We start from the raw sequence: 14,478 nt of genomic DNA on the forward strand, positions 1-14,478 counted from the left end.
CCTCCCAGCCCGATGCCCCTGTTAGTTGAGAGGCTGTGGAATCCGCAGATGATTTATGTACATGCAGACATTTGTTTTCTGGTGAGTCTATTACAAGGACAGCCCAATCCATCAGCAGCTCACAGAGGCGGTGCTGGTGTGATGTGGGAATGAGGATAATGTCACCTCTGTCCCCCTCTCAAGCCCTGCTGCTCCAGCTGCCCGGCTGCTGGCAGCTCCAGCCTGCCCAAGGGGATACAGCATTATCCTGAACTGGAATACCAGTGAGGGAAAAACTGCTTACTGTGGTTCTGGCAAAGTTTAGTGAGGGGCATTCATGTCAGGCAGCAAAATTGCTGGAGAAAAGCTTTTCTGGATGTGAGGATGGGGATTTTGAGCACTTTCTCCCCAGCCACGTGCTGGTGCAGCCTGGCACAGACACACTTCCCACTGTAGGTTGTCTGAGCCACTGCTGGAACCTGCATCTTCCTGAGGAAGGTTTGCTCCATCCAGGCAGCCTTTTCAGCATGGTTGGCAGTGTCCAGTGATTGGGTCTGTGTCCAGGATACAGGTCCAATGTTTATTTTTACTGAATTCACTCCTGTGATGAGTCAAGTAAAGGGCCCCTATGCCGGTAGCTGGATTTTCTTTCCACCATTCCCTTATTTTCCCCATGTGTAAGTAGGGAAAACAGGCTGATTATTGAGGCAGATGCTTAGGCTGCAATTCCTGCTCGTTAAATACTGTAACTTCACTGTCAAACCACAGCAGAGCACTCAGTGTGCAGACACATGAGTAGCCTCTGGTTTTTAGGATGCTGGGGGAGCATCTCTCTGCATCTCCCCATCAGCTGGTTCCTGGTGCCATTTGCCCTGTGCCATGGGCATGGCACAGACACAGATGACCCCCCTCAGGGAGCTATAGGAAACCACTCTATACCTTGTTGGCAGTTTGTCCCATGGGCTCTCAGCCCTCACGCTGCTGTGGCACAGGAGCTCAGGATACATGGCCCGTGCCCACGTGTGCAATCTGAGAGGAGGCACCAATGAACTCTACAGAATAAGGTGGTTTTTGAGGGTCACAGCCTCCAGACAGCCAGACCCTGTGCAGACCATGTCCTGGCATCCCCCTCGTGCTGGTGTCAGTGTCACCATGGTGCCACCAGGTCTGCTGCTGCAGAGACTCGCCAGGGGAGAAAAGGCCTTTGGGATAATGTTACTCCAGCAGGGCTGGAATTAAGAGGCAAGTGCTTTGCTTGAGTGGGAAATGTTTTAGACACTGTTTTGTCTAAAATCTGCCATGGGAGCAGAGACTGGAGCTTTGTTGCTAATGTTATTTTTGAGAGGCTACAGAAGAGCCCCTGCTCCCTGCAAACCACCCAGGAGACACCACAGGTGTGGCTGACACCAGCCTGGTCCCAGGGGGACACGTGTGCACGTGCCATCGTGCTGAGGGATGGTGCCTGAGATGGAGATGGCTCATCATCACTAATTTACTGCAGAGGGTCATTCTCCCTCCTCTTCCTCCCAAAACTGAGGGCGAATGGGCACAATGTCACCAGCCTGGCTTTTGGCACTCCAACTCTGTCACTGCCCTCTCAGTCCATTGAACAGGGCTGCTGGGTGCTCCCCTGTGGCTGTGTTTGAGGGTTTCAGGACGAGGGAAGAGATGAGAATTTTCACTCCATGTTTCAGAAGGTTGATTTATTATATTATTGTATGATATGATAATGCTATACTAAAACTATACTAAAAAGAATAGAGAGAAAGGACCTACTAATCAAAGATGCACCTGTTGCATATAATTATTGGGGTTTTTTTTCCTCTGAGGCTTCTCAGCTTCTCAGGAGGAAAATCCTGGGCAAAGGGGTTTTCCATAAAACATCACAGCGACATTCCCCTTTGCAGGTGCAACCTGGCCCCCGTGCAGGAGTACTCTCAGGACGTGGGCATGAAGACAGACCTGGTGACCATGAACCCCTCGGTGATCCAGCGCGCCTTCGAGGACCTGGTGAACGAGACCTGGAGGGAGAAGCTGCTGCAGCGCCTGCACAGCCTCAACGGCAGCATCCTCTGGATCCCAGCCTTCATGGCCAAGGGGGGCAAGGAGCGAGTGGAGTGGGTGAACGAGCTCATCCTGAAGCACCACATCAACGTCAGGACTGCCTACCCCTCGCTGCGCCTGCTGCACGCTGTCCGAGGGTGAGCGCCTCTCTGCTGAGCTCCAGGCAGCACCCTGGGCTCCCTGGAGAGGCTTTGTGCTGCAGGAACACAGCACGGGTTGTTCCCTCACCACCTTGTGAGCAGGGGCTCCCCACTGTGCTCTTTGAGTCTGAGGGGTTTTAGCACCTCCAGGGCTTTGCTGGGGCACCTGAGGCATCACCGAGCCTTTGGTAGGGCTTTCCTTGGAGAAAAGGGTGTGCACTGGGCCAGCAGGGAGATTTGTCACCTTGTGCTTCAGTGGCACAGCTCAGACACAGCTCCTCAAGGCAGGGAGCTCGTGTGTGAGCCTGGGTGGTCTGGTCCTGCTGGTCACATAAACAGGGTGATGGTGACTGGGTTTACTCTGAGGGAAGGAAAGGGTCTTTCTGTTCTCTGCCTGCATCTTCAGGTGTACAGGAGACACAGGTTTAGTGGGGAAGAGAAAAGAAAATAAAAGAGAGCCCAAGGGGTGAGATTTTCATGTAAATTACTTGGGAATGGCGTAGGCTCTTGCCTTTGTGCTTTATTTCTCTAGGAAGATCACAATTCTTAGGCATTTAGGGAGTTGAGGCAGACAGTGACTTTTGCTGGAGATGACTTATGGCAGTAGTTGTCCTCTGATCCTGACTAGACCCCGTTAATCTCACAGGATGGCAATTTCCTTGTGTAGCTGGTGCTCCCATTTCTAAGCCTCAGCATTAATGTTCCTTGATTTCTTTGGGCACTTCTCCTGCACGCCTCTGAGCCTGAGCTCTGCAGGTCACTTGGTCCCTGCTGGATGTTTCCTGTCCCAGCTCAGGTGGTGTGTCAGTGCTGGGGGTGGGTAGGGGACAGGTTTTGGGGTCATTTCTGCCAGGAGCAAGCCCAAGGAGGGACTCTAGGGGCTGGGAGGAGTGGAGTGGTGCCTCACAGGCAGCAATAATGAGCAAGTACCACATCTGCCAGAGAGGCACCTCACAGGAAACACTGGCTTTGAGGTAAAAAAAGGGAAGGAAATGATACCACAACTCATAGAAGGGGAAGACATGAAGGAAAAAAAATCCCACAACCCAAATTCAGAGCTATTTCTAGCTATAATTAACTTACTTTCATCTGTCAAAATAGAATTAAGCTCCTGTAATAAGCCCTCTAAATCAACAGGCTGCTAATCCTGTGCTGGCAACCATTCCTAGTGCCAGAAACTTCCCATAGGAAGCTTTGCAGAGGAGTTGGCAAGGGTTAGGCATCGTTTTCCTATGGGAGAGGAGGATGCCTCCATAAGCTCAGCTGCTGGGCTTATCTTCCAGCTCACAGCATCTTCCTGGCCTCTCTGTGGTCCAGCTGGGCTGGCTGTGCTGGATGTCCCTGTGCAGCTCCAGCAGAGCAGTGTTGGAGCCCCCAGCTGTGGCTGGCAGGACCTGCCTGGCTGCAGGAGCTGCAGGGATTTTGGGAGAAGCCCAGGGGCTCAGAGCCTTGGAGCAGTGTCTTCCTTCTGCACATGTTTTAGTGGAACCATGGACTTCACTGGGGTCTCGTGCAAGGAGCTTGGGCTTCCCAGAGCCTCCTGGGGCTCAGAGGGATGCAGCCAGTCAGAGCAGCAGGGCCCTGAGGGGAGCTGGGGGTGCTGGGGATGGCAGCAGCACGTGGCTGGTGCTGGTGGCAGACCCCAAGGTCCTGGCTGGAAATGCAGGCAGGACCTCCCTGCTGTCCCTTGGGCTGGTCACCGTGCTGGGGGCAGTGCCAGGGGGCTCCTGGCAGCACAGGGGCAGCACTAATTCAATTATAACCACAGAGGCCAGTGCTAATCCCCATCAGGGATTGCCCTCCAAGCCAAGGGAGCTGCTGCCTGACCTGCCCTCCTGCTCTCACACTTATCAGCAGGAAAACAAGGATGCCTACTGATTAGCAATTAGTCTAATGAAAAGTGCAGCCCCCTCGGAAAGCCAGAACTGATGGGAGCACTTCAGCACTGACCCTTGGAGTTGTGGCCTGGCCCAGGAGCTCACAGAGGGGTCACCCAGGGCTGGGGGGTGAAGGGCTGGGGGAAGGCTGGAGTCAGTGTTAACCCTTTCCTTGGTGCAGCCTCCTTAGCTGTGGACTTGGGTGGATCTGAGAGTGATTCAGACAGAGCTGAATGAACTGGGCACAGCTCAGGGAGGTGGCTGGTGCTCTTGGTGCTGTGTAGGAAGTCTCTGAGGTACCAGTAGGGTTGTCTTGACCATCTGCTGAGAGTACTTGATATGATGTGGTTTGGGGTGAAGGAGTCCTTCCTCAGGACCAGAATCACTAGGAGTTTACTTATTCATCTTCTGTGTCACTACCCAGTTCCTATGACCATGACATATTTTTGTTTCTGAAGAGTTCTCCAAGAACATCCTCTGTCTCTGCAGCTCTCTCTGTGCTGGTTCATAGCGCTGTGTTTTTGTTTGACAGATCTAGAATCACTAGCAGTTTACTTATTCATCTTCCGTGTCACTGTCCAGCTCCTATGACCATCCCATATTTTTGCTTATGAAGGGTATGGTCTCCAAGAACATCCTCTGTCTCTGCAGCTCTCTCTGTGCTGGTTCATAGCGCTGTGTTTTTGTTTGACAGATCTGAGATTTGTGAAACAAATACATTTTGTGGCATGAGGTGTGCAGCAGAGAATGAATAATCCACAAAGCCCCACAGCACATCCCTCTGTGCTGCAGTGGGCTGCTGTTGCAGAGAGGTCCCATCTTCTCCCTTTTTAGTTAAAACCACATTTTATCGCCTACCCTGAGTTGATTTGGAAGTCACAAAGAAATGAGAAATGGGGGAAGTTTTTCACCCAAGGCACCCCTTTATATTTTTTTTAACCAAGGAACAGCACTTTCTACAAAGGCTGACATCTCAGCCAACTTCAATTTGGCCACAAAAGTGTTGCCTTTTCTTTCTCCACTACCAGCAAAATACATTTGTGAGCCCTTGACTTCTCCTTGAACCACAGTATTTATTGTCCTGCTCTGCTTTCCCTCAAACCAAAACTCATTTCAAGTGGCAATTGAGTGTTTTCCCTATAATTTTCAGTGCATTTTGGGGCATTTGTAGAGGGTGCATTGCTGAGATAAGTAAAAAGCATTTGGTTTTGTTGTCCTTAACAGCATCATTTGAGACATCACCTTTCAAGCTGTGAGGGTGCTTTAAATGTTTGCTGATAGTGGAAGGCTTGTTCAGCTCTCACCAGGAGGGGAGAGAGCCTTCAGCATTCCAGTGGAGGAGCTCAGAAGGGAGCCAGGTCACCCCCAGGGCTGGAGAGGGGGGCAGTTTGGTGGCAGGGAGCCAGCTCCTGTGTGTTTCAGGGTGTGTGCATGCCTTACTTTGCAGTGGTTTCATAAAATGTCCCCTGAGCAATTCCTCTGGCGAGCCCCACACTCCTCACCTGGATGGGGAGCAAGCAAACCCCTTAGAAGTTGCCTGTTAGTGTCTCCAAAAAGCCTTGTAATCCCTATTGCCAAGCAGCTTTCGTTAGAGAAATAACATGGAATGCAGGCAGAGAGGGAAAATAATTGTGTTGGGAGGTTTGTGTGTCACTCCTTGTGGCGAATTCAGGGACACGTTTCACTTTGTCTAATCTGCTCTAGCATTTCTCACCGTGTCCATCACAAGGGTCTCTTGGCAGTAACCAATTCCAGTCCCATAAGATTTTGTTAAGGGCTTCTTGAGAGGAAAAAAAAAATTAAAAATCAATAAACCTTCCAGCTCCTTGGCTTGGTCTCCCGTTAGGTTTAAATCCAAGCAGCTGTGACAGCTGGTGTGTGCTCTTCAGGACTGTCCCTTGCCACATGCACTCAGATCTGCAGCCTGACAGCCACGAGGTGCATTCACCTTTGCCTCGGGTGTCCTCACACCCAAAGGGGCTGAGCCTTCACCTTTTCAGAGTTTGGGGGCACAGTGCCTTTCCCATCCAGCTGTGGTGGGAGCCCTCATGGTGGAAGCCCACGCCTGCTCCCTGTTCTCCTCATGTCCCCATTGTGCCACCTCCCTTCCAGCCCCCTTTGCCTCACTTGCCTCACAGAGGACGTGTGTGCAGATGGTTCTCCTGACCTGTTGCTTTGACTGCACTCTCTTGCATCCCTCCACAGCCTCTGCTTTTCTCTAACACATCAAAACTAAGCCCCTGCTTTTCCGTTTCAGAGCCCTCCCAGCTCAGCTTTTCTCACCCTCTGTCTCAGGACTAGTTCTGCTGTGTCCAGCATCACCCACTTGTGGGTTTTCTAAAGCAGCTGCTTCATGCTTCCTCCCTGAAGGAGCTTCATGGTTACAGGGGCTCCTCTGAAATAACTGCACTGGGGTCTTGTGCCTAAAGCCCTTCCCCTGAACATTAAACAAATGGTTTAAGGACTTTGGTCCTGCACTCAGGTGAGGGAAAATGTCCAGAGGGTGTAGGGAAAGACAACAGCCATTCACACATGTGTGACTGGAGTGGGATGTGAGGGGGAACTGTGAACACCCATAAAGCCATGTGTGGGTTAGATCAGTGGATATCCTGCAGAAAAAGTCCTTGTGTGAGCTATTATCCTCTCCTCTTCTGCACTTCAGGCACCTTGAACCCGAGCTGTGGTGTGTCTGCACTGGGGGCCCAAGAGAGTTAATTTGTTCCTGTTAATCTGGAAGATTCAGTCTTTTCTTTTTCAAAAGAAGTGAAGGGGCATAGAAAGGAAAGGTGAAAGAAGTTAGGTTATTCTCAATTATTTTCCTTTTTTGTCTGTTTAGAAAAGCTTTAACTTGAGGGTGTTGAATACCATATGTGTTTGAAAAAGCATCACAGCTCAGGATCTGGAGGAGAAGAGAGTTTTTTATCTGTGTCTCAGAGCTGATTTCCTTGTGCCAAGTCACCAAAAGCAGAACCAGGCTACATGGTCTGGATCCAGTCTAGACAGGGAGGCTGGGTTTGGTGTTTGGGCTTTGCCCAGCCTCTGGATAAAGCCCAGCTGACACCAGGTGCAGTTTTTGGAGCCAGTGTTGGCATCTGGATGGGGACATGCCCATTCCTGCTTTTCCAGCACAGCTCTCATCACTGCTCGTGGCTCTCGGCTGTTCTGGTGGAGGTGACAGAGGAAACTCCATACCTGGACAGAAAAAGGGCTGGAAGAAGCTGAATGGGGGATATCAGCTGCTTTCTGGGCTCCAGCACTTTATCTCCACCCAGCACTGGGTTCTGTCCCCTGCCAGCCCCAGCAGCTCCTGTCCTCCCTGCACCATCAGTCAGGGCACTCTCTCTGTTATCTGTGTCTGGCTTTTCCTGGGTATTGCTGGAGCAGGGTGTGTGTGGCACACTTATAATAACACACTGCTGCCACCCAAGGACCAGCACCTCCACAACAGCTTGTGTTTATATCGCCCTTTTATGAATTAGCTTTTTAAAAAGAGTCCGAAATTGCATTATTTCAGCTATTCTGATTTGTATCATGAAATAATGCAGCTGATACTGCTGAAATTTGATTTCTTCATTGACCTATGTCTTTTATTCATTTCATGAGGGCAATGGATTTTCTGTTAATTTTATCCTGTGGGTTAACCCTTACCAGGAGGGTACAAGTTATTTTAGGTTTTTCTCAGGCATTCCAGGAGGTGGTTGGTAAGCAGAGAGCAGAACCCTGCCCTCTCTAGCAGTCCTTGAATGCTGCCTGCAGGGAGCAGTTCTGCACCCAGCCCAAATGCAGGCCAGGCTCTTCTCCCCACATTCAGTGATGCTGGGGAGGATGAGCACTCTCAGTGTGGTGGAGCTCGTGCTCCAGATGTGCAGTGGGGAGGCTGCCACCTTCCCTGGCTCCTGTGGCAGCTGTGGCTGCCTAGGGGCAGTGTCAGTGTTGCCTCCTGCAGGATTCCCTGGGCTTTGAGGTCCCAGGACAGCAGATTCTTCCCCTGTGGCTGCAGAGCAGCCTCCTCACCAGAGGCACCTGGCACCAGTTCTGCTTAGGAGACTTCTGATCATCCCCAGTTGAGGATTGGGAGATGAGAAGCAACCAGAACCATCTCCCAGCTGTAGGGTGAGACCCTCTGAGCTGCTCTTCTTACGTCTCATTTCAAGAAAGTGTTGGGGCTTGTGTCTAGGCTGCCTCCTTACAAACGATGGCCTTGAAGATCTGATGGCATTTTCCATCTGTCACTATCATCATCTGAAACCAGAGCTGTCTCAGGCAATTTTTCCCTGACAGAATCATGGTTCCTGTTCTGAGCCACATCCTGCTCAGGCTGCTGCCTATCTCAGGAGCTGCATCCCCTCCTGAGGGTTTATTTGCAGACACAGTACCAGCTCCTCACTGGGAGAACAGCTCTTAGAACAGAGGTGTTGGGTTTCAAGACTGCTCTTTGCTCTTCTGTTTTAATTGCTGTCTCTTTCCATAAAATGTTGCAGTTAATAGTTATGGTGATTGGTGTAGCCAGTTTGAAAAATAATTACTGCCTGCTTCGAGATTATCTTTCCTCCTAATTAAAATCCTGGACCTCACATATTAAAGGTGTGCTGTTGACACAGCATCCCATGTGCGCCCAGACAACCTCATTTGGATTTACAGAATTAATTAGGTTTTATTTCCATCCCCAGCTGTTCTCTCCTGCGCCAGGGTTGTGGCTGCTGTCTCAGCTGGACAGTGGTGGGAGAGATGAGAGGAAGGTCTTGCATAGTTCTGAGACTCCCATCACAAACCAGTCATTAAAAAGTATTTCCCAGACCTCACCAGAGGATTTTCCACCTTCACTGTCCAGGAAACAAATTGCAGGAGCTGTGGCATGGCCTCTTTTATGGGTTGGGCATTATGTGTTATGTTATGTCATCCATGTGGGTGGTTTGGGGCAGCCTGGAGTCCCTCACCCCCTCTCAAAGCTGCATTGAGAATTCATAATGCTGCATGAGTGAGGTTTTTGCAATACCCTGCCTGCAACAAAGGGAAATACAGACAAAAGAGCCAGGTTTTAATTTTCATTATTAAAAAAATGACTTGTCAGTGTTCCCTACCCCAGTATTACCAGTGAGTGCTCACAAGCTGCCTTTGGTGAGGTGGATACACTGGGTTGGTTGTGGTAGGGCTGGTTTGGGTGGTGGCTTGTGCACATTTGTTGGGATTGGTAAGGTTTTTTGTGTGTGCTGGAGGGCAGCATGTATCTATAGGGTGCTTCACTGTCTGACCCAGGTCATTTTTATCCTTGTTAAAATGCATGAAACTGGTGGTCACATGAATGGCCTGTGCCTCTGTACAAGAATAATTTCCTTTTGCTGTCAGGATCCTTGGATATTCGTAGAGTATTTACAGCCTCTCAACACAAAAGTCAGTATTTTGGGAGGGCAAAAGGTCACCATTATTTTTCTGTGTACTCCAGCTGGTAAATTGATAGAAAGGAGAGTTTTGAGGCTAAAGCAGCTGCAGGACAAACCCTGACAATTGTCCTCCCTCAAAGCCAGCTGGTTAATATGACTTGACAGTTCTTCCCAGGTGGCTTCCCTGCTGCATGAGGAGACCCTAATTCACAGTGTTAAATGGTTGTGATGATCTCCCATTTCCCTCTGCACACAGGGGGTCTAATGTGCTTACCCATAAACTCATCAAGGAGTCTGCTTTATGGCTACCTGTGGGATCAGGCTGCAGTGAGCTCTGCTGGGTCCCCCCAGCACAGCCCTGTGGCTGGGCAAGCACAGAAAATGCTGATGATACTGCTTTTCCCCCAGTTTTTGCTCTTTTTTTTTGTGCTGGATGCTAACATGAGCCAGGCAAAGACCTCCTTCCCAAAACATCATATGCATCCTTTGCTAAAGCCCCCTTGAACACCCCTGGATGTGGCACCCCAAAAAACTGTCCCTGTGCCCTTCCTGCATATGCTGGGGCGGTCACTCTGCCTCCAGAATCTGATTTGCCACAAAAGTCAATTTTTTCTCTTATCTGGCTGAGAACAAGCAAGCACGTTTTGTGCCTCGGTTGCTAAATTTTAATGGCTTTCTTGAAAAGCTAATTTGCAGGATTAAGGCTCAGCTCTCCCAAGGGTTCCTGCTGTCTGAGCACCAGACCCTCAGGAGCCCAGCAGAAAGTGCGAATGAGGAGCAAGGCACTTCCTGGGGCTCCACTGCCACTGCAGGACCCACCTCAGGATCCCAGACATCTGGTGAGGGCTCTGCTCTGCTTCCTCGTGCCTTTTGTCCAAGGTGCTGCCAGTCACTCGCCTGTTAAAAATAATCCAAGGGCTCAGAGAGGCTGCAGCACAGCGGGATGTGCTGCCTGCTCTGGGCAGTGCTGGCATCAGACAGGCTGGGGAGGAGGGAGTGTGCCTGATGGGGATATTTTCTACCTCCCCAAACATTTTGCTTTCTGATTTTGCTCCTCTTGACAGTGTTTTCCTGAGCGAACCAGATAAGTTGCTTTTGCAATAAATATGGCTCAGTGGAAACATCTTCTTATTGATTCTGCAATAATTTTTATCAGCAGCCCAAAATACCACAGCTGATACCATTTCTGCTGTTGCATCACTACATCCCTACATGCTTCCCCTGTTCTTTTTGCCATCCCTCATAAAAATGAACGTGTTACCCAGCAGCGAGCACAGCTGACCTCCATATCTCACATTTTCTGTTGCAGTGTGCCATATTGTGTGTCTGATGGACTCATGCTGCCGAGTGTGGTGATGTATCTTGGTCCAGGATCACAGCAGCAGTCGCTGGGTGTAATGGGAACTCAGCAGTGCATTTTAGCCCTTTCAGCCTGGTGACCCTTTGTTCCAAGGCAGATGTTTTTCTAGCCCTGTCGTGTTTGCTGTCAGAGTAAAATCTTCATTCATCAATGAAAGCCATCAGCATGTGTTTGACTGTGTCTGCTTCGAGGGGTTGTTGGAGTCTACTTGACATGTGGATGCTTTGGTCTGTGGTATTGATCTCCAGGGTTGATTGGAAGATAATTGTAGGCTGAAGTACCGAAGGCCACTGTTGCAAGCAATTTGTTTTTCATAAAGGATTGTCGAGGCATGAGATGCTTCAGTGCCATGGCAACAAGTGTGATGTAACCAGCAGACAGAGAGCAGGAGGATGCAGTCCCTAGAGAGGCTTTTTCTTGGCATGGAGAACTCCGCCAGTCAGAATCCTCTCACTTTGAATCACCAGTGCATCTCAGTGAGAGGCTGGGGAGAGAAAGGTGCAGGGCAGGAGCTGGGTGTGCAGGGTGTGCGGGGTGACTAACAGGCTCCACTGTCCCTCTGCAGGTACTGGCTGACCAACAAGGTGCACATCAAGCGACCCACCACCGGCCTCCTCATGTACACCCTGGCCACCCGCTTCTGCAACCAGATCTATCTCTACGGCTTCTGGCCCTTTCCCCTGGACCAGAACCAGAACCCTGTCAAGTACCACTACTACGACAGCCTCAAGTACGGCTACACCTCGCAGGCCAGCCCGCACACCATGCCCTTGGAGTTCAAAGCCTTAAAGACGCTGCACCAGCAAGGAGCCTTGAAGCTGACTGTGGGGGAGTGCGACGGGGCCACGTAGGGTGGTCCCCGGGCACGTTCCTGCACAGCCACGGGAGGAAGGGGAGGGGGCAGAAAGGGCGAGCGCTGCCTGGCGGGGTTGGTCGTTCTTCGTTCGCGCGCAGGACAGCGACACAAATATATCTACGTGGTACCTATATATATTGACCTGAGTGTTATAACTGTTCGGTGTTCACCAAGGGACGGGGCAGGAGGGACGCGGGAGCGCCTCACAGGGCTGGCCTGGGCAAGACCCCCTTGCCGTGGGGCTTGCTGGACTCGCAGGGTGTGTGCCTCGCGTGGGAAGGGCGCGAGGGTGGCCTTGGTTTCTGAGGGTGTGTTAGGTGATGGGTAAACGTGAGCCGTTTGTCGTGACTGGTCCGAGGGTGGTAGTTAGTTTGTTCGGCCGAGGCGCGTCCTTGGCCCCGTGCTCGTGGCGGGGAGGGGAAGGGGCAGGGAGCGGGGTGGGCAGGGAAGGTTTGTTGGTGGCTCTCACAGCCCAGGGCCCCGCGGCACCGAGCGGGACCCGGCTCCTGCTCCGCAGGGACCAGATCCTTCCAAACACAGAGTGAGCACAGGGGAAGCAGCTGGGTCTGCAGGAGGTGGCAGGGAGCAGAGCTGAGCTGATCCCAGTGACACACATGTGAGGGCCATGGGGATGGTGAGGATGTGTTTCTCTTCCTTTTCTGAGGAGCAGAGATGCTGGAATGTCACAGGAAGGGGCTTTGCTGCCACAAAGCAGCACCATTAGTATTGAGCAGTCTCACTGTGTCACAAGGACACCCAGCATCTGTCAGGGCTCGTGAGAACCATAAGTATATCCAGCTCTAATTCCTCAAATTCCCAACTGTTCCCTGCTAAGCAGCCTGCCTTCTTTCCTCCTCCAAAATCTGCTGAAATATGTAGGATAGGCCTAGACCCAGCCAAGCAGAAAGAGCACAGGACTTCAAGGGACTTTTTCAAGTCTAAATAATTTATTTTCAGTTTCTCCCCAAAGAACCAGCACACAGTGCTGAATTCCTGGAGTCCCACTCTGTCAGTCCTTTCAAGCCCTAATTATCTCTCACTCCCAACAGTTAAATAGGATGTCAGATGGATCTTGATGGGATGCTTGCCTAGTGATGAACATCATAGAAATAATCTTTTCCTTTTTTTTTTTTTCCCTGCCAGACAGAACCCAAAACATAAAGAATTTTTTATAACTACATTTGCTTTTCTCTGATTTTCGGGGGTTTTGAAGGAAGCAACTAGATTGATCTGATGATTCTGTTTCATTTTCTGCCTCTGTGGCCTATTCTGTTTGTCTCCTAATTAGCACTCAGTGCCAGAATGCAGGTGAGTCCAGGGTTCAGTGAGGGCTGTTTGGGTTTAATTTGTGGGAGAGTAAATAACACTGCACAGGCAGACCTCAGGCACGCACTTCACTGCTGCCGTGGCTGGGTATCATCACCTTTGGGCCTCCTCCTGCTGCTGTGTTTTTTAAGTTAAAAAGTGTACAGTTTGGGGCTGAAATACTTGACATTGTCTCTTTAAAAGCTGAGTGCTTCAAGTGGTAAAAAGAAGAGCTCACTTTCATGTTTTGGTCCGTAGAAGCTACTGTACCCATAGGAGCCTCCAGCCTGCTAATTAGTGTCAGATGAAGATGGCTAAGATTAAGGTATAAGCAACATTATAGTGGATAAATGTGGGCTAATCTGCCACTGAGGGGATGTTTCTTTCCAGCACCAGAAAATCATTTCTTTCATGTCTTTTTTTTTTTTTTTTTAAACCCGGTGCCTTTTTTTTTTTTCCTGCATATTATTTTTACTTTACTTTAGTTCCACAATAAAGCTAAGCCTGGCTGTGAACCTCAGCTTAAGCTGAGACAGAAAGAGACAGAGAGAGAAACTGGAGGATGGAAGTAATCTGCGATCCCAGGGAGCTTTCCCCGAATTCAGGAGTGGTTCTTAAAGCCAGATAATTCCCAGGTTTGTCCCCATCACAGGGGGAGGGACAGAGCAGGACTGGAGCTGCAGGGACTGCTGAAGCCAACTGTTGTATTGAGGGGCCTGGGCCATGGTACTGATTGCTGTTAGCAAACCTTCTTTTTAAATAAAAGTAGAGGAAATTAAATAAATGTGCAGTTGTTTTGGTTTTTTTTAATTCTGTATTCTCATCAAATAGAAGGGCAAGAGGGGAGACAAGACCATGAAGTTCTGTGGGATTAAATGGGGAGACCCTGCAGCCCTTTGGCCTGTGCAGGAGAGGGGAAGGCTGGGCTTGTCTGCCCACGTGGGGTGGGTGTCAGGGCTGTGCCAGGGAGACATCCAAAGCCATCAGGATGTTCTCTCTGTGCCTACAGAGATTTTGGAGCTGAAGCTGCAGCACCACAACAAGGGTGTGCCAGGGGGTGAAAAGGGGATGGGAGAAGGGATTTTATTTCTGGTGCTCTTGAAGCAGCTGCTGCATCAAAGCACAGGCGAGTTATAAGCAAATTATTCAGGGGGATGAAATTGCTGGTGATGTTTCTATTCCCAGAATGGGTCCTGTTCCACTCCCGTTGTAAAAATGCATTAAACCATGAGCAAGACCCTGCAGCTATTGAAATCCCTGGCTGAGCTCCCATTTCACCTTGCTGCCGTGCAGGCTGGTCTCTGCTGTGTTTATATGCACAAAAAACAACCAACAATTCCTCCTTGCTTTAGTGTTTTGTGTCAAGCCCTCTGGTCTGGTTCTCTGAGCGGCTCCTCAGGTTGGAAACATAATTTATCATCTCAGTTTCCAGCAAATAGGTGGGACCTGGCTCCACCAAGCCCCAGTGAGCCATAAAGCCCTTGTGCTGTTCATGAGCAGCAGGAACAGAGATCCG

General features: G+C 50.3%; 1 protein-coding gene across 1 annotated transcript in view; it reads left to right on the forward strand.

Moving 5' to 3' along the window:
• ST8SIA2 (ST8 alpha-N-acetyl-neuraminide alpha-2,8-sialyltransferase 2) overlaps positions 1–13,738 on the forward strand; it is a 31,504-nt gene extending 17,766 nt beyond the window's left edge. Inside the window, exons 5-6 of the mRNA XM_039723604.1 lie at positions 1,887–2,180; positions 11,367–13,738. Coding sequence (XP_039579538.1) covers positions 1,887–2,180; positions 11,367–11,652 — 580 coding nt within the window. The 3' untranslated portion in view covers positions 11,653–13,738. The remainder of the gene's footprint in view (positions 1–1,886; positions 2,181–11,366) is intronic.
• Positions 13,739–14,478: the final 740 nt, after the last annotated feature.

This window comes from Passer montanus, unplaced genomic scaffold (assembly GCF_014805655.1).
Source record: "Passer montanus isolate IOZ18808 unplaced genomic scaffold, ASM1480565v1 scaffold5, whole genome shotgun sequence".
In the NCBI taxonomy this organism is placed as follows: Eukaryota; Metazoa; Chordata; class Aves; order Passeriformes; family Passeridae; genus Passer; species Passer montanus.